A 22097-nucleotide genomic window follows, 5' to 3' on the forward strand; every position below is an offset into this window, starting at 1 on the left:
TGAGCCAGTCATGTCAAAGCCCATCGAACAAGAGCAGAGGCCAGAGCGAGAGGCCATGAAGAGGCGGGCTCAACAACAACGGGAGAATGCTGCCAGATACACCTCTTCGGGCAAGCTGCAATTTTTCACCGAGAGGGAAAACGAAATGGAAATTGCCGACTACTACGGATACGTCAAGTGAGAGCTGCTAGGATTCTTGGTGCCACCTTGGCTACCAGCTGTTCTTCCATACACAGATAAGATAGGTATAGAACTGAATAAGTAAATGGAATACAATTAATAGATGAGTAACAAACCTTTCGAATTTTCAGATGCTGCTAACTGGGGCGTGAGAAAGGAAGGACTGAAAGTTGGATGGGAGAATGAAGGAAAGGGGTAAAAACTGAGCAAAGAGGAAGGAACCTGGCCCAGGGCTAGGAAGGCCAAAAGAGACGTATGGATTTAGGAAAGGAAGCAGGAGTGAGGATGAAATGGCAGAAGTAAAAAGCAGGGTCAGAGGTCTGGGTTGAAAGAACACAATTGGAGTAGAGTTGAAGGTGACAGAAGATGAGTCTAGGTTTACTAGGAGAAATAGAAAAAGTCTCTCGGGGACGCTGGCCTTAAGTCTCACAACCACCAGAGAGGTGTTTCAGAAAACAAGAGGTTCAGGACACATCTCTGAAAGGTTTGAGTTGCCTTATTCAGGTGTGACTATAGTGGGGGAATAGGGAAATCTACCAGAGAAGTGGCTAGGGCTCAGAGTTATCCTAGGGGCAACTGACGACAGGGGCAGAGCCAAGGGAACTGCTGGATCAGGAGACCCACGAACAAATCAGGGGCATAGCCGCCTGTCACTTCCCTGCCAGGAAGGAAGCCAGGTATACTACTATAACCAAGGCACACTGGGGTCTTTACTGTATGGAGAACTTGGCTCCTGCCTGCAATCCTACGGCTCTGCGTCATACACAGGAAGTAGGGCCTCTGTGCAACCAGAAATGGGAATGGGACTGAAGGAGATTCAGCCCACAAATATCCGACCACCAGCTTCCACCTCTGCAATCTGCCACCCTGTGTCTGCTCAACGCATCACAGAAACAAGTTTTCAAGGTGAGTATACAGACGGCAGAGAAAAGTTGAACAATGAGGTCAGCATTCAAAAATGGGGTCAAATCGACAGCTGGGAAGGGGTGTAGAGACAGGTAGAATTTAGATCCTGAGCCTTTAATAACCACTACCTTCTCTCAGTGCTCTCTGTTTTTAGACTCTATATGAGAACACCTAGGGCTTCCCTGGTGGCGCCTGCCAATGCAGGGGACACGGGTACGAGCCCTGGTCTGCGAAGATCCCACATGCCGTGCAGCAACTAAGCGCATGTGCCACGACGACGGAGCCTGCATTCTAGAGCCCGTGAGCCTCAACTACCGAAGCCCACGTGCCTACAGCCCATGCTCCGCAACAAGAGAAGCCACCGCGATGAGAAGCCCGCACACCGCAACCAAGAGTAGCCCCCGCTAGCCGCCAACTAGAGAAAGCCCGTGCACAGCAATGAGAGACCCAGTGCAGCCAAAAAAATAAATACGTAGAATAAATAAGTTCAAACAGTAAATAAATACATAAACATAAATTACAAAAAAAAGAACACCTAATGCAGGTGGGAAGGTGGGAGGGCCACTGTAGAGGTCATCTATGCTACATGTACAAGAACCCCGAGAGCACACCAATCGGTACCACACTTTTCACTGCTGTAGCCGATCATTCCCCCTGTACTGCCACACTGTAGCACTCCCTTCCCTCATCTACTGCTATAGTCTCTTTGGAAGGTGTTTCAGAACTCTTGTTATGAGAGTGCCAGTTGAACTGTCCTCACTTCCTTCATTTATACCAGGATTGAAGACCTTGTGGTCCGAGATCCTGTCCAGAGAGCAAACAGGCTAAGACTCTGTGTTTGTTGATGTATTTCATCAGAAAGGGCTCTACCCCCTCTCCTAGTTCATGGTGTGAAGTGTTCTTGGCCTCTCGGGAAAGTGGGGAGAATGGAAAGGACCCTATATGAGAATGCTAGGTTCTGTAAAACATTTCAGGTTTTTAAAAATAAGACACATTTTGTATTGGACTTACAACAGTCCTATGAAATACAAAGAAAGCCGAGAATCAGTGACAGGAAAGGACCACCAGTAAGAACTACAACAGTCACCGCTTACCTCGAAGCATAGGGCACTGTCCATGATCCTTAAGAAGAGTTAGTAGAAATGCCTTGCCCATCTTGCCCCTGAACCCCTTGAAAGGTACACGACTGCTGTGTTGGTGTTTAGGGGGAGCATCTCACTTACCCGGGACTGACTTCTCCCTTGATTCCTCTGTAGTGATGGAGACTTCCCCGCTGATGAAAAATTCCCTGGGATTGCAACCTCCAAGCCAGACAGCTTTCCTATGGAATGACAGAGAACTTGTCAAGATGAAACACCAGTCTGCGGGAGAAAGGGAAGAAGAGAATGATGGAAATCGTTTCTGGAAAACTATTTTTACATTATGTGTTGTTTGTTCCCCGTAAATAAACTGAAATCTCCTTCACAGTAAAACAAAATCTAAACCACTAAAGTCAATAATACAGGAGTATAACTTTCGAAAAAAATTTCTTTGGCTGCGCAGCACGTGGGATCTTTGCTCCCCAACCAGGGATTGAACCCACGCCTGCTGCATTGGAAGCGCAGAGTCTTCACCACGGGACCACCGGGGAAGTCCCAGGACTATCACTTTTAGAGGAGAAGGTACAAACCCCTCGGTTCTATGAACTGGAGATTTTTAGTAAGAAGTCAATATATTTGTTGTTAGGCACATTTGATGTTAGGCTGTCTCCCTGCACAGGATGCAGGCGCCTTGAGGATGGAAATCATATCCCTCTATAGTACGTCCCTCTTCTTTCTGCTTTGCAGTTTGCTGCTCCACTTGTTCAACCCCACCTAGTAATAACCTATACTTCCCTTGTTCCTGTTTTCCCATCTGGAAAACAGACAAAAGGCAACCAAACAACGCAAAGGTCTCAACAAATAAGGGATATCCAAAACCAGAGATGGCCAGAACTTCTGTATCCCTGATGAAACCTAGCCCGGTGTTCAATACTTAGGTATCATTAATACATGCGTGTTGACTGAAACAGTTGAAACTCAATTCTTCCACTTCCCAGTTTAGTTTTAGTCCTCATACAAAACCTGATAATCAAATTCCTTAACGCTAGGAATCACAGTGAAAAATAGTATCTGAACTGACTTCTGTCAGATGAGTGAGAACTAAGGTTAATTCAGTGTATCTGAAGCATAGAAAGTGAGGGCAAAAGTGGCACAAGATGGGACTAGGGAGGCAGAGAGGATTCTAGACCACGCAGAGTCTTAAAGGCCAACAGTGTGTTTTCTATTCTCAAAACAATGTTTGTGAGCGATGTTTATGAGCAACGTTCCAACTTGCTTTGAAGGTCTCTTGTGTGAAGAATGGATTGGAAGGAAACAAGATATATGGACGCTAGTTAGGACCTAATCGCAACAGACAGGCAAGTTCAGTATTAGGATGTTGAGGGAGAGCTGACAGATTCCAAAGAAATTCAAGAGATGAACTGAAGCGGGCTTAATGGGGTACGAGATGGAGGAAAGGAAGGTCTTAGGGAATTCAAGGGTTTACTGCACACATGAGTAAAGTCTCAAAATTAATCATTTGAACGTACAGAGGTGGATCTCCCAAATGACACCGGTTAGGAAGCAACGGTACGCCCTTTAGAATTCCTAGAGACAACACAAATCAACTGTTTCGATGGAAAATTCGGCGGGACCCTTGATTTCCATGGGAATACAGAGAAAAGAGACACTGATCTGGCTTGCAGGTATTTAGGAAGTTGTTAGCCGGACATCACATACTAGTATCATGTAAGTAGGCCGTCCGAAGTAGGAAGCTTAGGGGAAAAACCTGGAGGAAAACTTAAAAGCTTAAGCCACACCTCTACACTACACCACCTTTCACAATTTCTTCTCAGATAAGCATCATCCCCATCAGTGAAGAAACTCGTACCTCATAATAGGAGAAACAGGCCTAAAGATTCAATGTGTGTCTTGGGAGGTCCCATCTATGCGATATCTTCCTGGGACCAGAAAAGGCCCCAGGAAGATCAATCTCTGCACCCCTGAAAGCTTACCACCAAGGAAAATGACTAGGTCCATAGATTTCCTCCCTCAAACCAGCTTACCTCACACATAGATCATTAGCAACTCAGCCCTTACTCACATTATCACAGTCACAAGAGTGGTTAGGGAGAAAAGCACTAACCAGGGGAACTAAAACAGAGGCAATCCAGGCCAAGCTGGGCTGGTGGCAGATATCTGCTCCTTACGCTCGGGTGCATAATGCGACTCACCACAGTGCCTTTTTCACAGACCCTTTTGAAAGTTTCTCCACAAAATCCAACAGCTCAAGTTAGTTCATGACGCTTCAAGGTCAACAATCGTCAAGAGAAAAACATGCAATATGTCTTACAATGTTGGATTCCTTACAAACAGGACAAGGAGATAACCATGTAGACAAAACCAGAGCATTTGAAAACATCTGTATTCTACAAACACACCAGTGAATGCTATAAATAAGGTACTATGACATAAAACAAAATGAAAACTAGATGTGAGACTGTTCTCTTCAGTGTACAGACTTCATGGCAGTTGCTGCACTATCTAGCTACTTAGATCTTTAACTCTCTGTTCTGTTAATACAAAATGAGGCCCAAGTGTGTCAACCTGTTTCCCACAGAAACCAAAAAATCTACACGCATCTCTTTTCTCCTGTGCCCTTTCACCTTACCTGCTCCCAATTCTCCACCAACGTCCTCCTCTTTCTCTAATTATTCTCCTCTTCATTTTGCTTGGCCTTGCACCCAAGCATGCAAGACAGAGAGTCCTAGAGGTCCAAGATTCTAGAGTGGCTGTTTGCAAGGCGGAGGAGATTACAGTAACTGCCACACTGTATATACTTCTGTGCAAAGAAAAAGGGACAGTGTTCAGAATGTCTCTCACATATAACAAGAGCTGGAGATGGCAGGATACCTGTGTGGCCCCAGGAACTAGAGCTAGCAAATTATGGGCCAAACAATTGCAACCAAAGGCTGGAAGAGGAAAGGTCTGCAACCAGCTCTGTCTCCTAGCTCTCTGGTATTTGCTGCCAACGGGCAGAGTCTATTTCGTGAAGCATCAAGCACTGAAAAGAAGACTCCTGCTGCTGGAAGTTGACAGGAAGTAACGTCCAATGCAAGATCAAGGCTTGTCCTCGAAGCAATGCCCATAATGGAAGAAAAAAAAAAAAAGAGAAAGCGGAAGAGAAATGTTAAGTCGCAAGTCCAACCTGGCCCCCAGCCTAGCCCAGCCCAAGGAAGGTAGGAGTCAAGGAGAAGAAACTAAAAGAGAAGAGCCTTGGACCACAACATTCTCCACAAGGTACACTCAACAAACTTCACCCTACTCTTGAACCAAGTTACAAAAAGAGCTTCTTAATCCCTACTTTGGCTCCTTAAAAGCTGCTATCAGTTCACTCATTAGACACATATGATTTCAGAACAACTGTAATAGTTCAAACTAGATGGCTCTTTCCTTCCTAAGGATTATTAATTAAATAAGATCTATATAGCTCTAAGTATATGATACATAAAATAGAATACTCTGTAGAATATAAGTAACTCTTAGTTCAGTGTATTAATGAACGTCTGTAAGAAATGTTGCAATGATTTCCCTAATGGAAGAGCCTGGGGGAGGTAAATCTGTCTTCTAGGATTTCCTCCCCAGAGCTCAGAAACTCAGGTGTTGTTTTAGCTCTCCTACACTCTCTTCACCCAAGCCCGCCTCCCTGTTGGGGATCGGACCTCCCTATTGGCTCTCTCATACCTTTCAACTGCCTGCTTTGTGACATCACTCTCCTACCAAACCTACTACCACTTGGTAGAGTCTTGAGGTTTCCGTGGAGCTGTTTGGACCAGTAACCAGTGACCTCTGTACTGGACACGTGCGCCGTTCAGCTGCAGCCACTCAGACATCCTCTAGTGTTGTCTCCTCATCCCTTGTACCTGCAGTGGATGCTTCCTCTTCTCTGACCATGTCAGGTAAGAAAAGAAACTTTGGAAAGTTTTGCGTTCGATTTCTTTTGCCCCTAAATTGAGTAGGAGATTCAAAATAGCATGGAATAATGAGGGAAAGTATTGAACTACACGTCTGGAGACCTAATTTCAGTTTTGACTTTGACGTTTACTATCTGTGTGACTTTGGACAAATCACTGGCTGTCTCACAAAGCCTGTTGCTTTCCTTATCTGTTACGTTAGGATACCACATTGGGTTGATCACTCTGATCCCCTTCTTTTCCAGTATTGAGCCTTAAAGGGTACCCATGTAGAAAATGAAATCAGACACTTCTCAAGAGTGTTTCAACAGAAACATAGAAAAGCCAGGGGACATAGAAAACTAGCAATATATACCAAGATGTTTCATCTCTAATGGTCTCCCTCCACTAGGATTTCGACTAGTTGAAAAGAGAGAATAGGGAGAGAGGATGGAGAGTACTGGGCTCTACAGGGAGGCACAGAGTCGAGCGTAAGGAAGTTTAGGATGGTTTTCATTAGCACAGGCCAACAGGCACCAAGAGATGGGAGAAAATATAAGAATGAAGAGGGAAAGCATAGAGGAGCTCTCAAGAAAAACGGAGTTTGCAATGGAATGCTGATGGGAACCAAAGATTTTCAATTAAAGCAGAAACAGCACAGAGGGAAACCTGCTCAGAGCAGGGCAAAACCAAGTTGATGGTAGCAAACCCTTACATTAACAGACTAAGAAGGAAAGTAAGGCCAGAACAGGGGATCACCAGGAAAGGCAGCTTATCAGAAAAGTCATACTCCGTTTTCTTTCTTTTATTGCCTCTCTGAATACAGTTGGCCACTTGACAGTTTTGAATATAAACATTTTAGAAATACGTTTTAGAAATGATGCCTCCTATAAACAAGCAACCACAGTGGTTATCTAGGGGGCTGCTTTTCAGTGTTTTATTCTTTCTAATTTTTAAACTAGGTAGACATTTCACCAATTAAACATTTTAAGTGATATCTTCTAAATTGAATCAGAAGGACTATTTTCCTTTGTGTGATATGTAGGTTCTAAGGCAAGGCTGCTTTTCATTTTTACAGTTATTTCCTTCCTAACACAGAGAGCACATTGATCAACAGCCATCGTTCGCTTGTAGATCTTAGCTACCGAAAAAGAAGAAGAAGAAGAAAAAGTCAAGCCCCACATCTCTAATTCCCCCCACTTAGGGAATTCCCTGGCGGTCCAGTGCTTAGGACTCGGTGCTTTCACGGCCAGGGCCACGCGGCGCGGCCAAAGAAACAAAACAAACAAACATCCACGTTTATCGAAAACCATATTGTGGAGTCCTGTGGATTTTCTTACATTTGAAAATCTTTTTTAATTGGATTCTAGGCATGATGGTTTTTTGAGGTTTTGGGATGCCATCTTCTTGGATGCTGAAGATGATTCTAATCTAAGTTCTAGGATAAATCCAAAAACCTTCCTGATACATTTTAAGCTTCCTTTCTGCTTATTATATAAGCTATATTCATTGAAATATATATTTCTCCTAGGCTTAATACCTCTTACTTGCTGGGTAAAAATATGAAGGAGCACAATAATGAAACTCTTTTATACTTATTATTTTGCTGTCTGCTTCGTACCGGTTTTCATTGAAATACTTGTCTATATGTGTTGTGGCTACCTATACATGCACATTTATTGCATTCTGTTGCTTGTTATGCATTTTTTACTGACATACCTTCTCTGTCTGTATGCATTGGCTAGGAATTCATTCACCTCTATCACCTCCATCGTGTTTTCTGGTTAATAGTATTCACTAAAATAGAGTGGGCAAAATTCACTTTCATAATATTGCATGGATAGTACAGAATGCCATTTGTTAGTAAATTCATTAGGCTTCGATACTTGCCACATACCCCAGTTTTCATTAATATCTATGGATTTCTTTTTCGTTAACGTAATATGCTTGTCATGATTTTTCTTTGTCTTTCTAGAACTTATTGTATCTTCCTCCATATAAATCATACGCAATAGATCAGCTTATTCATCTATTAATTATTACTGCTATTATTATTGGTGGTGGTGTTATAACCACTTTATAGATGAGTAATCTGAAGTAATCAGATAACTTTTCCCTTTCCAAAAGCACTTAAGAAATCCACTTTCGGGTAATCATTTTGAGGTAGGATGAGAAACCAGGCTTGAAGAGGGCAAAAATGACTCTTTCAATTCACCAGTTGGACTGAGCTGTACGTCACCTCTAGGTAATAGCGTGGGAACTGCACAAGCAAAGGGAGACACTGAAGACGACAATGGTAATAGCCGTACTGTTTTCTAATGGACAAAAAAATGCCTATATTATAAGTTCTATTTCTCCTGCTTTCTGGCAGTATCATGCTCAGAGTGGAGTCCTGGCAAGGAAGTCAGGATACTTAGGTTCTGAAACCTGGTAATGATACTAACATAATGAGAGAACTTGAACAAGTCAACCCGACCTCTCTGAGCCTCAGTTTCCTTACTCACGAAATGAGACTGAGAACATCGAAGTTCTCTAAGGGCCTCCTAGTTCTAAAATGCTTCCAGTCTAGGAAATAGCATAGAAGTCAATACGAGTGCAGGCTGAAGGGAAAGACAGGGCAGGGAGAAGGTTGCTTCCAGCCTAGAGAACAATCTCTGAACCATACCACTTGGCTCTTCTGCCCGTCTGTGCCCAAGATGGGAGCACAGGCAGTTAATAGAGAAGAGTGGAAAACTGCTCAGTCCTTACAGCCATCATTAACTGTCTGATTTTGGGTTTCTCAGGAAGTAGTGATAGTAGAGGTGTCCTGATAGCAAGAACCTTCAGATGATGCCGTTCCTCAAACGTAGTGAGAATTTCTCAACCTCCCTGAGTTTTTCATGACCCTCTTGTTCTTACAGAAAATTTCCAACATCCATCTCTACTTGGAACTCTAAATTCTCTGCAGCATTCTCCTCCTGTGGTGAGCAATGCAACTTCCCTAACACGAAGTGTCTGCAACTTCTCCAGAGTCTCTGCCCCTGCCGTCAGTTCGGCATCGGCTACTGGTACCCCTTTCCAGACACTCATGGGTAGTGCCTACCTTTACCAACATTCTAGCACGACTATGTTATCTGGAGTTACTGACCACAGCCAGATCTCCACTTCAGCTGCTTCCTATCCAGGTGTTCTTGAGTGGGACATCACAGCAAGCACTGAAAAGAATTCTTCTTCACTCGGAGACTTTACTCTGGCACTCACTGACCGCCACACAGCTGCCTCCTCCATGTTTCTGGCAGCCCAGTATGATAAAACTTCAGACGCCAAGAACATGGTCCCTCTACATCCATCGCTTTCTGCCAGCCTTGCTCAGGGAACACCATCTCAGATTCCAAATCAGGGGCAGAGCCGCCTGTCACTTCCCTGCCAGGACGGAAGCCAGGTATATTACTATAACCAAGGCACACTGGGGTCTTTACTGTATGGAGAACTTGGCTCCTGCCCGCAATCCTATGGCTCGGCGTCATACACAGGAAGTCGGGCCTCTGTGCAACCAGAAATGGGAATGGGACTGAAGGAGATTCAGCCCACAAATATCCGACCACCAGCTTCCACCTCTGCAATCTGCCACCCTGTGTCTGCTCAACGCATCACAGAAACAAGTTTTCAAGGTGAGTATACAAACGGCAGAGAAATTTGAAGAATGAGGTCGGCATTCAAAAATGGGGTCAAATCGACAGCTGGGAAGGGGTGTAGAGACAGGTAGAATTTAGATCCTGAGCCTCTAATAAGCACTACCTTCGCTCAGTGCCCTCTGTTTTTAGACTCTATATAAGAACACCTAGGGCTTCCCTGGTGGCGCCGTGGTTAAGAATCCGCCTGCCAATGCAATGCGGGGGACACGGGTTCGAGCCCTGGTCTGCGAAGATCCCACATGCCGTGCAGCAACTAAGCGCATGTGCCACGACGATGGAGCCTGCATTCTAGAGCCCGTGAGCCTCAACTACCGAAGCCCACGTGCCTACAGCCCATGCTCCGCAACAAGAGAAGCCACCGCGATGAGAAGCCCGCACACCGCAACCAAGAGTAGCCCCCGCTAGCCGCCAACTAGAGAAAGCCCGTGCACAGCAATGAGAGACCCAGTGCAGCCAAAAAAATAAATACGTAGAATAAATAAGTTCAAACAATAAATAAATACATAAACATAAATTACAAAAAAAAGAACACCTAATGCAGGTGGGAAGGTGGGAGGGCCACTGTAGAGGTCATCTATGCTACATGTACAAGAACCCCGAGAGCACACCAATCGGTACCACACTTTTCACTGCTGTAGCCGATCATTCCCCCTGTACTACCACACTGTAGCACTCCCTTCCCTCATCTACTGCTATAGTCTCTTTGGAAGGTGTTTCAGAACCCTTGTTATGAGAGTGCCAGTTGAACTGTCCTCACTTCCTTCATTTATACCAGGATTGAAGACCTTGTGGTCCGAGATCCTGTCCAGAGAGCAAGCAGGCTAAGACTCTGTCTTTGTTGATGTATTTCATCAGAAAGGGCTCTACCCCCTCTCCTAGTTCATGGTGTGAAGTGTTCTTGGCCTCTCGGGAAAGTGGGGAGAATGGTAAGGACTCTATATGAGAATGCTAGGCTTTGTAAAACATTTCAGGTTTTTAAAAATAAGACTCATTTTGTATTGGACTTACAACAGTCCTATGAAATACAAAGAAAGCCGAGAATCAGTGACAGGAAAGGATCACCAGTAAGAATTACAACAGTCATCGCTTACCTCGTAGCATAGGGCACTGTCCATGATCCTTAAGAAGAGTTAGTAGAAATGCCTTGCCCATCTTCCCCCTGAACCCCTTGAAAGGTACATGACTGCTGTGTTGCTGTTTAGGGGGAGCATCTCACTTACCAGGGACTGACTTCTCCCTTGATCCCTTTGTAGGGATGGAGACCTCCCCCCTGGTGATGAAAAATTCCCTGGGATTGCAACCTCCAAGCCAGACGTTTTGTGTGACACAAAGTCAAGAACTCCCCAAGTCCTGCAGTAGCAGAAACAGCCACATACTTGAGAGTAACCCACCATCTGAACTTGGGGACATTTCAGTGACAGCTCCAGTCCAGAGTGCCAGGCGTCTCCTGGCCCTGCCTCCAGCTCCAAGCCAGGGACAAATAGAGAGTAAGCACGTGGATGATATCAAAACCAAGCTTTCAAAGCCTCTGGATGCCTACCAGATCCCAACAGAGAACCAAGATCCTCCACTACTCCCTTTAGGAATCCCTGATATTCACCAGCCGCTGGCCTGCACCGATCCCCTCAGCCAAGAGGAGCAGCCTGGTTCTGAAAATGCTGATCTGGGAGAGAACAGCCGGAGTCGTCAGGACCTAGGGACACTTGAAAATGGGATTGAACCTAGCAGTGGTCTTGCAGACATTACTACACTGGCGGAGGATATTCACCTTCCCCAGCTCTTTAATCCTTTGAAAGATCTTGATCAATCCCAAGGTCCCAACGTGATCAAAGCTAAAGACACCAGAGCCATTAAGGTGAATCAGGTGCAGGAAAAGCCAAGTGTCATAAAGGTTCCCTCTGATCAACCCAGGAAGAACAAACAGAAAGCCTCTGAGCCTATCAGTGGCGCTCCCAAGGCCAAAATCCAGCCAAAGAATCCAGAGTGCCTGTTAGGGGGAGAAGTGGTTATATGCCACGCTGCAGTCAGTGACAGGGCTCCTGTGAACACGGCCAAGCACTCTCAAGGCAAACCTCAGAAAGCTGCATCCAGAAAGATCAGCAAAACTAAGAGCCACGGGCAGGAAAAGACCAAAAGGACCAGAGGGAGAAACAAGGCTGAAGAGAACAAGCAGTCAGGGAACAAAGTCAAGGCAGAAGAGAAGCCAGCAATCCCCCACACGAAGCGAAAGGAACACCAAACTGAGCTTCTCCAACAGAGCTTTCAAAAGCCTCGAACCTCCCTTGGCGTGCGCATGCTGGAGTCTGTGAAGGTTCTTCATGCGCTGGGGAAGAAGAATGAGACGAAAACTGGGCTCTCTTCCTGTCGGCTCTTGGGAAAGTCAAGCAACCCCAAAGACCCCCAGCCACCCCCAGCTATCCAGCCATGGCGGCATACCCCACGTGAGGGGAAGGGTCCTGAGAAAACGCAAGTCCAAGCCCAGAAACCAGACAGCAGTGCTGAAACAGAGTGTCCAGCTCCAGCCCAGTATGAGCGGCCTCCTCCTGGGAAGGTCAAGTTGATACCTCTGCCTTTTTCTGCCTGGGACAAGCCTCAAGCTCGACCCGCTCCTCGGAGGCCACAGTCTCTGGCCTCACATCGGCCTGCTGGGGCTTACCGTGCCCAGCCTGGTTCTACTGACTCAGCTCAACCTGCTGCAGTCAATTCATCCCAGCCAGCTCCTGCCTCTTTGCCAGGCCCCGCCAAACCAGCTCAGCCAACTGTGACCAACCCAACCCAACCGGCTTGGACCAACCACACTCAGCCTCGTGTCCCTCAGTCTGCTTCTCCTAGGCCTGCACCCTCCAAAACTTCATCTGGCGCTCCTCTCCAGCGGGAGCCTGTTCCCCCTGCTGTGAATAAGCGCCAGTCCCCACCCAAGCTCCAAACCCAATTTCTACTCCAAGACTTCAGCAAGCAACGAGTTCCATGGAGGGAACCCGACGTGCCTGAGCCAGTCATGTCAAAGCCCATCGAACAAGAGCAGAGGCCAGAGCGAGAGGCCATGAAGAGGCGGGCTCAACAACAACGGGAGAATGCTGCCGGATACACCTCTTCGGGCAAGCTGCAATTTTTCACCGAGAGGGAAAACGAAATGGAAATTGCCGACTACTACGGATACGTCAAGTGAGAGCTGCTAGGATTCTTGGTGCCACCTTGGCTACCAGCTGTTCTTCCATACATAGGTAAGATAGGTATAGAACATGAATAAGTAAATGGAGTACAATTAATAGATGAGTAATAAACCTTTCGAATTTTCAGATCCTGCTAACTGGGGCGTGAGAAAGCAAGGACTGAAAGTTGGATGGGAGAATGAAAGAAAGGGGTAAAAACTGAGCAAAGAGGAAGGAACTTGGCCCAGGGCTAGGAAGGCCAAAAGAGACGTATGGATTTAGGAAAGGAAGCAGGAGTGAGGATGAAATGGCAGAAGTAAAAAGCAGGGTCACAGGTCTGGGTTGAAAGAACACAATTGGAGTAGAGTTGAAGGTGACAGAAGATGAGTCTAGGTTTACTAGGAGAAATAGAAAAAGTCTCTCGGGGACGCTGGCCTTAAGTCTCACAACCACCAGAGAGGTATTTCAGAAAACAAGAGGTTCAGGACACATCTCTGAAAGGTTTGAGTTGCCTTATTCAGGTGTGACTATAGTGGGGGAATAGGGAAATCTACCAGAGAAGTGGCTAGGGCTCAGAGTTATCCTAGGGGCAGCTGACGACAGGGGCAGAGCCAAGGGAACTGCTGGATCAGGAGACCCACGAACAAATCAGGGGCATAGCCGCCTGTCACTTCCCTGCCAGGAAGGAAGCCAGGTATATTACTATAACCAAGGCACACTGGGGTCTTTACTGTATGGAGAACTTGGCTCCTGCCCGCAATCCTACGGCTCTGCGTCATACACAGGAAGTAGGGCCTCTGTGCAACCAGAAATGGGAATGGGACTGAAGGAGATTCAGCCCACAAATATCCGACCACCAGCTTCCACCTCTGCAATCTGCCACCCTGTGTCTGCTCAACGCATCACAGAAACAAGTTTTCAAGGTGAGTATACAGACGGCAGAGAAAAGTTGAACAATGAGGTCAGCATTCAAAACTGGGGTCAAATCGACAGCTGGGAAGGGGTGTAGAGACAGGTAGAATTTAGATCCTGAGCCTTTAATAACCACTACCTTCTCTCAGTGCTCTCTGTTTTTAGACTCTATATGAGAACACCTAGGGCTTCCCTGGTGGCGCCGTGGTTAAGAATCCGCCTGCCAATGCAATGCGGGGGACACGGGTTCGAGCCCTGGTCTGCGAAGATCCCACATGCCGTGCAGCAACTAAGCGCATGTGCCACGACGACGGAGCCTGCATTCTAGAGCCCGTGAGCCTCAACTACCGAAGCCCACGTGCCTACAGCCCATGCTCCGCAACAAGAGAAGCCACCGCGATGAGAAGCCCGCACACCGCAACCAAGAGTAGCCCCCGCTAGCCGCCAACTAGAGAAAGCCCGTGCACAGCAATGAGAGACCCAGTGCAGCCAAAAAAATAAATACGTAGAATAAATAAGTTCAAACAGTAAATAAATACATAAACATAAATTACAAAAAAAAGAACACCTAATGCAGGTGGGAAGGTGGGAGGGCCACTGTAGAGGTCATCTATGCTACATGTACAAGAACCCCGAGAGCACAACAATCGGTACCACACTTTTCACTGCTGTAGCCGATCATTCCCCCTGTACTGCCACACTGTAGCACTCCCTTCCCTCATCTACTGCTATAGTCTCTTTGGAAGGTGTTTCAGAACTCTTGTTATGAGAGTGCCAGTTGAACTGTCCTCACTTCCTTCATTTATACCAGGATTGAAGACCTTGTGGTCCGAGATCCAGTCCAGAGAGCAAGCAGGCTAAGACTCTGTCTTTGTTGATGTATTTCATCAGAAAGGGCTCTAACCCCTCTCCTAGTTCATGGTGTGAAGTGTTCTTAGCCTCTCAGGAAAGTGGGGAGAATGGAAAGGACCCTATATGAGAATGCTAATCTCTGTAAAACATTTCAGGTTTTTAAAAATAAGACTCATTTTGTATTGGACTTACAACAGTCCTATGAAATACAAAGAAAGCCGAGAATCAGTGACATGAAAGGATCACCAGTAAGAATTACAACAGTCACCGCTTACCTCGTAGCATAGGGCACTGTCCATGATCCTTAAGAAGAGTTAGTAGAAATGCCTTGCCCATCTTGCCCCTGAACCCCTTGAAAGGTACATGACTGCTGTGTTGCTGTTTAGGGGGAGCATCTCACTTACCAGGGACTGACTTCTCCCTTGATCCCTTTGTAGTGATGGAGACCTCCCCCCTGGTGATGAAAAATTCCCTGGGATTGCAAACTCCAAGCCAGACAGCTTTCCTATGGAATGACAGAGAACTTGTCAAGATGAAACACCAGTCTGCGGGAGAAAGGGAAGAAGAGAATGATGGAAATCGTTTCTGGGAAACTATTTATACATTATGTTTTGTTTGTTCCCGGTAAATAAACTGCAATCTTCTTAACAGTAAAACAAAATCTAAACTACTAAAGCCAATAATACAGGAGTATAACGTTTGAAAAAAATTTCTTTGCCTGCGCAGCATGTGGGATCTTAGCTCCCCAACCAGGGATTGAACCCACGCCTGCTGCATTGGAAGCGCAGAGTCTTCACCACGGGACCACCGGGGAAGTCCCAGGACTATCACTTTTAAAGAAGAAGGTACAAACCCCTCGGTTCTATGAACTGGAGATTTTTAGTAAGAAGTCAATATATTTGTTGTTAGGCACATTTGATGTTAGGCTGTCTCCCTGCACAGGATGCAGGCGCCTTGAAAATGGAAGTCATATCCCTCTATAGTACGTCCCTCTTCTTTCTGCTTTGCAGTTTGCTGCTCCACTTGTTCAACCCCACCTAGTAATAACCTATACTTCCCTTGTTCCTGTTTTCCCACCTGGAAAACAGACAAAAGGCAACCAAACAACGCAAAGGTCTCAACAAATAAGGGATATCCAAAACCAGAGATGGCCAGAACTTCTGTATCCCTGATGAAACCTAGCCCGGTGTTCAATAGTTAGGTATCATTAATACATGCGTGTTGACTGAAACAGTTTAAACTCAATTCTTCCACTTCCCAGTTTAGTTTTAGTCCTCATACAAAACCTGATAATCAAATTCCTTAATGCTAGGAATCACAGTGAAAAATAGTATCTGAACTGACTTCTGTCAGATGAGTGAGAACTAAGGTTAATTCAGTGTATCTGAAGCATAGAAAGTGAGGGCAAAAGTGGCACAAGATGGGACTAGAGAAGCAGAGAGGATTCTAGACCATGCAGAGTCTTAAAGGCCAACAGTGTGTTTTCTATTCTCAAAACAATGTTTGTGAGCGATGTTTATGAGCAACGTTCCAACTTGCTTTGAAGGTCTCTTGTGTGAAGAATGGATTGGAAGGAAACAAGATATATGGACGCTAGTTAGGACCTAATCACAACAGACAGGCAAGTTCAGTATTAGGATGTTGAGGAAGAGCTGACAGATTCCAAAGAAATTCAGGAGATGAACTGAAGCGGGCTTAATGGGGTACGAGATGGAGGAAAGGAAGGTCTTAGGGAATTCAAGGGTTTACTGCACACATGAGCAAAGTCTCAAAATTAATCATTTGAACGTACAGAGGCGGATCTCCCAAATGACACCGGTTAGGAAGCAACGGTACGCCCTTTAGAATTCCTAGAGACAACACAAATCAACTGTTTCGATGGAAAATTCGGCGGGACCCTTGATTTCCATGGGAATACAGAGAAAAGAGACACTGATCTGGCTTGCAGGTATTTAGGAAGTTGTTAGCCGGACATCACATACTAGTATCATGTAAGTAGGCCGTCCGAAGTAGGAAGCTTAGGGGAAAAACCTGGAGGAAAACTTAAAAGCTTAAGCCACACCTCTACACTACACCACCTTTCACAATTTCTTCTCAGATAAGCATCATCCCCATCAGTGAAGAAACTCGTACCTCATAATAGGAGAAACAGGCCTAAAGATTCAATGTGTGTCTTGGGAGGTCCCATCTATGCGATATCTTCCTGGGACCAGAAAAGGCCCCAGGAAGATCAATCTCTGCACCCCTGAAAGCTTACCACCAAGGAAAATGACTAGGTCCATAGATTTCCTCCCTCAAACCAGCTTACCTCACACATAGATCATTAGCAACTCCGCCCTTACTCACATTATCACAGTCACAAGAGTGGTTAGGGAGAAAAGCACTAACCAGGGGAACTAAAACAGAGGCAATCCAGGCCAAGCTGGGCTGGTGGCAGATATCTGCTCCTTACGCTCGGGTGCATAATGCGACTCACCACAGTGCCTTTTTCACAGACCCTTTTGAAAGTTTCTCCACAAAATCCAACAGCTCAAGTTAGTTCATGACGCTTCAAGGTCAACAATCGTCAAGAGAAAAACATGCAATATGTCTTACAATGTTGGATTCCTTACAAACAGGACAAGGAGATAACCATGTAGACAAAACCAGAGCATTTGAAAACATCTGTATTCTACAAACACACCAGTGAATGCTATAAATAAGGTACTATGACATAAAACAAAATGAAAACTAGATGTGAGACTGTTCTCTTCAGTGTACAGACTTCATGGCAGTTGCTGCACTATCTAGCTACTTAGATCTTTAACTCTCTGTTCTGTTAATACAAAATGAGGCCCAAGTGTGTCAACCTGTTTCCCACAGAAACCAAAAAATCTACACGCATCTCTTTTCTCCTGTGCCCTTTCACCTTACCTGCTCCCAATTCTCCACCAACGTCCTCCTCTTTCTCTAATTATTCTCCTCTTCATTTTGCTTGGCCTTGCCCCCAAGCATGCAAGACAGAGAGTCCTAGAGGTCCAAGATTCTAGAGTGGCTGTTTGCAAGGGGGAGGAGATTACAGTAACTGCCACACTGTATATACTTCTGTGCAAAGAAAAAGGGACAGTGTTCAGAATGTCTCTCACATATAACAAGAGCTGGAGATGGCAGGATACCTGTGTGGCCCAAGGAACTAGAGCTAGCAAATTATGGGCCAAACAATTGCAACCAAAGGCTGGAAGAGGAAAGGTCTGCAACCAGCTCTGTCTCCTAGCTCTCTGGTATTTGCTGCCAACGGGCAGAGTCTATTTCAGAGACCTAAGTTTCTTCAGCACTCCAAGAGCTCCAGGAAATCTGTTCTCTTACATCCTACATGTCATGAAAATTTGCCTCGTTGCCGTAGGCTGAGCGGCACTTAGAAACCAAAACTGTTTCGCATTCCTTCTACAGAGTCATACCTTAAGAATCCATACTTAGAGGAGAAAGTCGGCTTGCGTTCCTGCTGTAACCAAAGCACAGTTTCTCCTCTTACACTGCAGGGTGTTAGAAGAAGCTAAGCCCCGATAGCGTACCTAGAGCGTTCCTTGGGAGAGGCAGTTGTCTACACGGAGAAATCCGTGCCAAGAAAACGTTATTCAGGGAAGGGACCAGTGTGTAGCTAGAGTGTGTATTTACTTAGTAGAAATCACAAGAGGTAGGCTGCGTGTTCGCTGGAAACAGGGACCTGATGGCACAGGCCTTGCCTTCCCATTTTGAATGCTCAATTCATGCTGCCTTGAAACTACCTAAATAACAGTTTTAGGACGGGTCTCTAGTCACTGTAGGCAGGGCTCTGGGAAGGGCACGAGTGTTCTCTACATCAACAGGGTGCTTTCATAGCCTGGGAAGGAGCTCCTCCTGAGATGCTCTAGAGCTAAAAGGAAAGTTGACGTGAGTCCTTTCCTCAAGGTAAAGCCTTGAATAGCCTGCCGAAGTGGAAGCTTGGAGCAGAGTCCTTGAAGCATTAGCTTTAGGTCTGTGTTCCTTTTAAGGTTAGTAAGGTTTCAAGACACCGAGGACCTCGCGTGAGCACCCTATTCCCTGCAAGAACACCTAGTACCGGCAGGCTCCACTAGGCTGCTAAGAAACATCCATGCCCGGAAACCTTTCCCAGTCACTCTGTGTATGCTGAGTGTAGGGCAACACACTGCACTCTTGCTTGGGAGACCTAGGTTTCTTCAGCACTCCAAGAGCTCCAGGAAATCTTTTCTCTTACATCCTACATGTCAAGCAAATCTGCCTCATTGCCCCAGGCTGAACGGCACTGAGAAACCAAAACTGCTTCGCATTCCTTCTACAGAGTCATACCTTAAGACCCCATACTTAGAGGAGGAAGTAGGCTTGCGTTCTTGCTGTAACCAAAGCACAGATTTTCCTCTTACACTGCAGGGTGTTAGAAGAAGCTAAGCCCCGATAGCGTACCTAGAGCGTTCCTTGGGAGAGGCAGTTGGCTACACGGAAAACTCCGTGCCAACGTAACGTTATTCAGGGAAGGGACCAGTGTGTAGCTAGAGTGTATATTTACTTAGTAGAAATCACAAGAGGTAGGCTGCGTGTTCGCTGGAAACAGGGACCTGATGGCACAGGCCTTGCCTTCCCATTTTGAATGCTCAATTCATGCTGCCTTGAAACTACCTAAATAACAGTTTTAGGACGGGTCTCTAGTCACTGTAGGCAGGGCTCTGGGAAGGGCACGAGTGTTCTCTACATCAACAGGGTGCTTTCATAGCCTGGGAAGGAGCTCCTCCTGAGATGCTCTAGAGCTAAAAGGAAAGTTGACGTGAGTCCTTTCCTCAAGGTAAAGCCTTGAATAGCCTGCCGAAGTGGAAGCTTGGAGCAGAGTCCTTGAAGCATTAGCTTTAGGTCTGTGTTCCTTTTAAGGTTAGTAAGGTTTCAAGACACCGAGGACCTCGCGTGAGCACCCTATTCCCTGCAAGAACACCTAGTACCGGCAGGCTCCACTAGGCTGCTAAGAAACATCCAGGCCCGGAAACCTTTCCCAGTCACTCTGTGTATGCTGAGTGTAGGGCAACACACTGCACTCTTGCTTGGGAGACCTAGGTTTCTTCAGCACTCCAAGAGCTCCAGGAAATCTGTTCTCTCACGTCCTACATGTCTTGCAAATCTGCCTCATAGCCCTAGGCTGAGCGGCACTGAGAAACCAAAACTGCTTTGCATTCCTCGTACAGAGTCATACCTTAAGACCCCATACTTACAGGAGAAAGTCGGCTTGCGTTCGTGCCTTAACCACAGCACAGTTCTTCCTCTTACACTGCAGGGTTTTAGAAGAAGCTAAGCCCCGATAGCGTACCTAGAGCGTTCCTTGGGAGAGGCAGTAGGCTACACGGAGAACTCCGTGCCAAGAAAACGTTATTCAGGGAAGGGACCAGTGTGTAGCTAGAGTGTATATTTACTTGGAGAAATCACAAGGAGGTAGGCTGCGTGTTCGCTGGAAACGGGGACCTGATGGCACAGGCCTTGCTTTCCCATTTTGAATGCTCCATTCATGCTGCCTTGAAACTACCTAAAAAACAGTTTTAGGAAGGGTCTCTAGTCACTGTAGGCAGGGCTCTGGGAATGGAACGAGTGTTCTCTACATCAACAGGGTGCTTTCATAGCCTGGGAGGGAGCTCCTCCTGAGACGCTCTAGAGCTAAAAGGAAACTTGACGTGAGTCCTTTCCTCAAGGTAAAGCCTTGAATAGCCTGCCGAAGCGGAAGCTTGGAGCAGAGTCCTTGAAGCATTAGCCTTAGGTCTGTTTTCTTTTAAGGTTAGTAAGCTTTCAGGACACCGAGGACCTCGCGTGGGCACCCTATTCCCTGCAAGAACACCGAGTACGGGCAGGCTCCCCTGGGCTGCTAAGAAACATCCAGGCCCGGAAAACTTTCCCAGTCACTCTGTGTATGCTGAGTGTAGGGCAACACACTGCACTCTTCCTTGGGAGAGCTGGGTTTCCTCAGCACTCCAACAGATCCAGGAAATCTGTTCTCTCACATCCTACATGTCATGCCAATCTGCCTCATTGCCCTAGGCTGAGCGGCACTGAGGAACCAAAACTGCTTCGCATTCCTTCTACAGAATCATACCTTAAGAGGTCATACTTACAGGAGAAAGTCGGCTTGCATTCCTGCTGTAACCAAAGCACAGTTCTTCCTCTTACACTGCAGGGTTTTAGAAGAGGCTAAGCCTCTGTAGCGTACCTAGAGCGCTCCTTGGGGGATGCGGTTGGCTATATGTATAACTCCGTTCCAAACAAAAGAAGGAAAGTTGGAGATTGCAATTCTTTGGTACGTGCTCGTCCTTCAGTAATCTTCAGTGAATTGGCTAACCCGTTTGACCCCTAGCATCAAGTTAACGTTGTTTTGTATCATGCCACAGGTTGGCATGCAGCAGAATCCATGTAGCCTTATTCAGTGTGCTTCCTGAGCTCTAGGAAACATTCCAGGTCTCTTACTACTGGCGGATCTGCACTATGATGAGAAAAGTACAAGAAGGACGGCCTGTGTGTGTGGGGAGTTGTGAGCAATGTAGCTTTGGGAACAGCTAGATGACGATTCATGAGAGGGGAAGGGTATTTTTATTAAACCTGTATAATGTGGTAACTTGAAACAACTCAAATGTATCCCTTCTAAAGCACCTTGGTGGTACAAAATAGAGAATGAAATAGCACGGTCAAGGCTCTGCGGGCCCTTTTGTAAATAAGGCTTAAAGGGAAACTTTATTTTCTTCATTGGTCTTTAGAGAGTTGCAGGCTCAATTTTCCCTGACATACCCTGTAGTTGCACATGTTCTCTTCATAGCACAATTGCCTTTGTGATGACAAGTCAGTTCCTAGGAAAGAAACTTGGAGGTTGCCATTCTTTGGTAGGGGCTCGTCCTTCGGTACTCTTCAGTGAATTGGCGACCCCTTTTGAACAGTAGCTTCAAGCTAACATTCCTCTTATATCATGTCACAGGTTGGCATGAAGCAGAATCCTTGTAACATTATTGAGGTTGGTTCCTGAGCTCCAGGAAGCATTCCAGGACTCTTAATACTGGCGGGTCTGCTCTAGGATGAGAAACGTACAAGAAAGACTGCCTGTGTGTTTTGGATGTTATGAGCAGTGCAGTGTTGGGAACAGCTAGTTGCCGAGTCATGGGAGGTGAAGGGCTTCTTTTGTTTAACCTCTAGAATGTGGTAACTTGAAACAACTCAAAGATCTCCTTCTAAAGCACATTGGCGGTCCGAAATAGAGAAAGAAACAGGAGGGTTAATTCTCTGTGGGCCCTTTTGTAAATAAGGCTTGAAAGGAAACTTTATTTTCCTCATTGGGATATAGAAAGTTGCGGGCTGAATCCTCCCTGAGAAACACTTTAGCGGCACATGTTCTGTTCTTAGCACAATTGCCTTTGT

The 22097-nt window shown here is 46.0% G+C and overlaps 1 protein-coding gene and 2 long non-coding RNA genes across 17 annotated transcripts in view; 2 read left to right on the plus strand and 1 right to left on the minus strand.

The window, feature by feature from the left end:
* The window catches only part of LOC309611944 (uncharacterized protein), a 371966-nt gene extending 356887 nt beyond the window's left edge, over positions 1–15079 (minus strand). For 14 of the 15 annotated variants that reach the window (XR_014234852.1, XM_082357020.1, XM_082357022.1 and 11 more), the window contains exons 1-2: positions 10863–11003; positions 2310–2447 (exon numbers count right to left, since the gene is read on the minus strand). Coding sequence is in view for 14 of the 15 variants with exons in the window: in XM_082357020.1 (XP_082213146.1) it covers positions 2310–2447; positions 10863–10923 (199 nt within the window). In the remaining variant the exon portion in view is untranslated. Of the gene's footprint in view, positions 1–2309; positions 2448–10862; positions 11004–14962 lie in introns of those variants that run through there. The other variant, XM_082357015.1, reaches the window with a different exon arrangement.
* On the plus strand, positions 845–2122 carry LOC309611955. The gene is made up of 2 exons (XR_014234854.1): positions 845–1086; positions 1225–2122. It is a non-coding gene; the product is annotated as an uncharacterized lncRNA (long non-coding RNA).
* A 2902-nt stretch (positions 15080–17981) lies between the features above and the next one.
* On the plus strand, positions 17982–20080 carry LOC309611956. The gene is made up of 2 exons (XR_014234855.1): positions 17982–18065; positions 18621–20080. It is a non-coding gene; the product is annotated as an uncharacterized lncRNA (long non-coding RNA).
* The last annotated feature ends 2017 nt before the right edge of the window (positions 20081–22097 follow it).

This window comes from Balaenoptera borealis (assembly GCF_965194805.1).
Source record: "Balaenoptera borealis genome assembly, chromosome: 15".
NCBI lineage: Eukaryota > Metazoa > Chordata > Mammalia > Artiodactyla > Balaenopteridae > Balaenoptera > Balaenoptera borealis.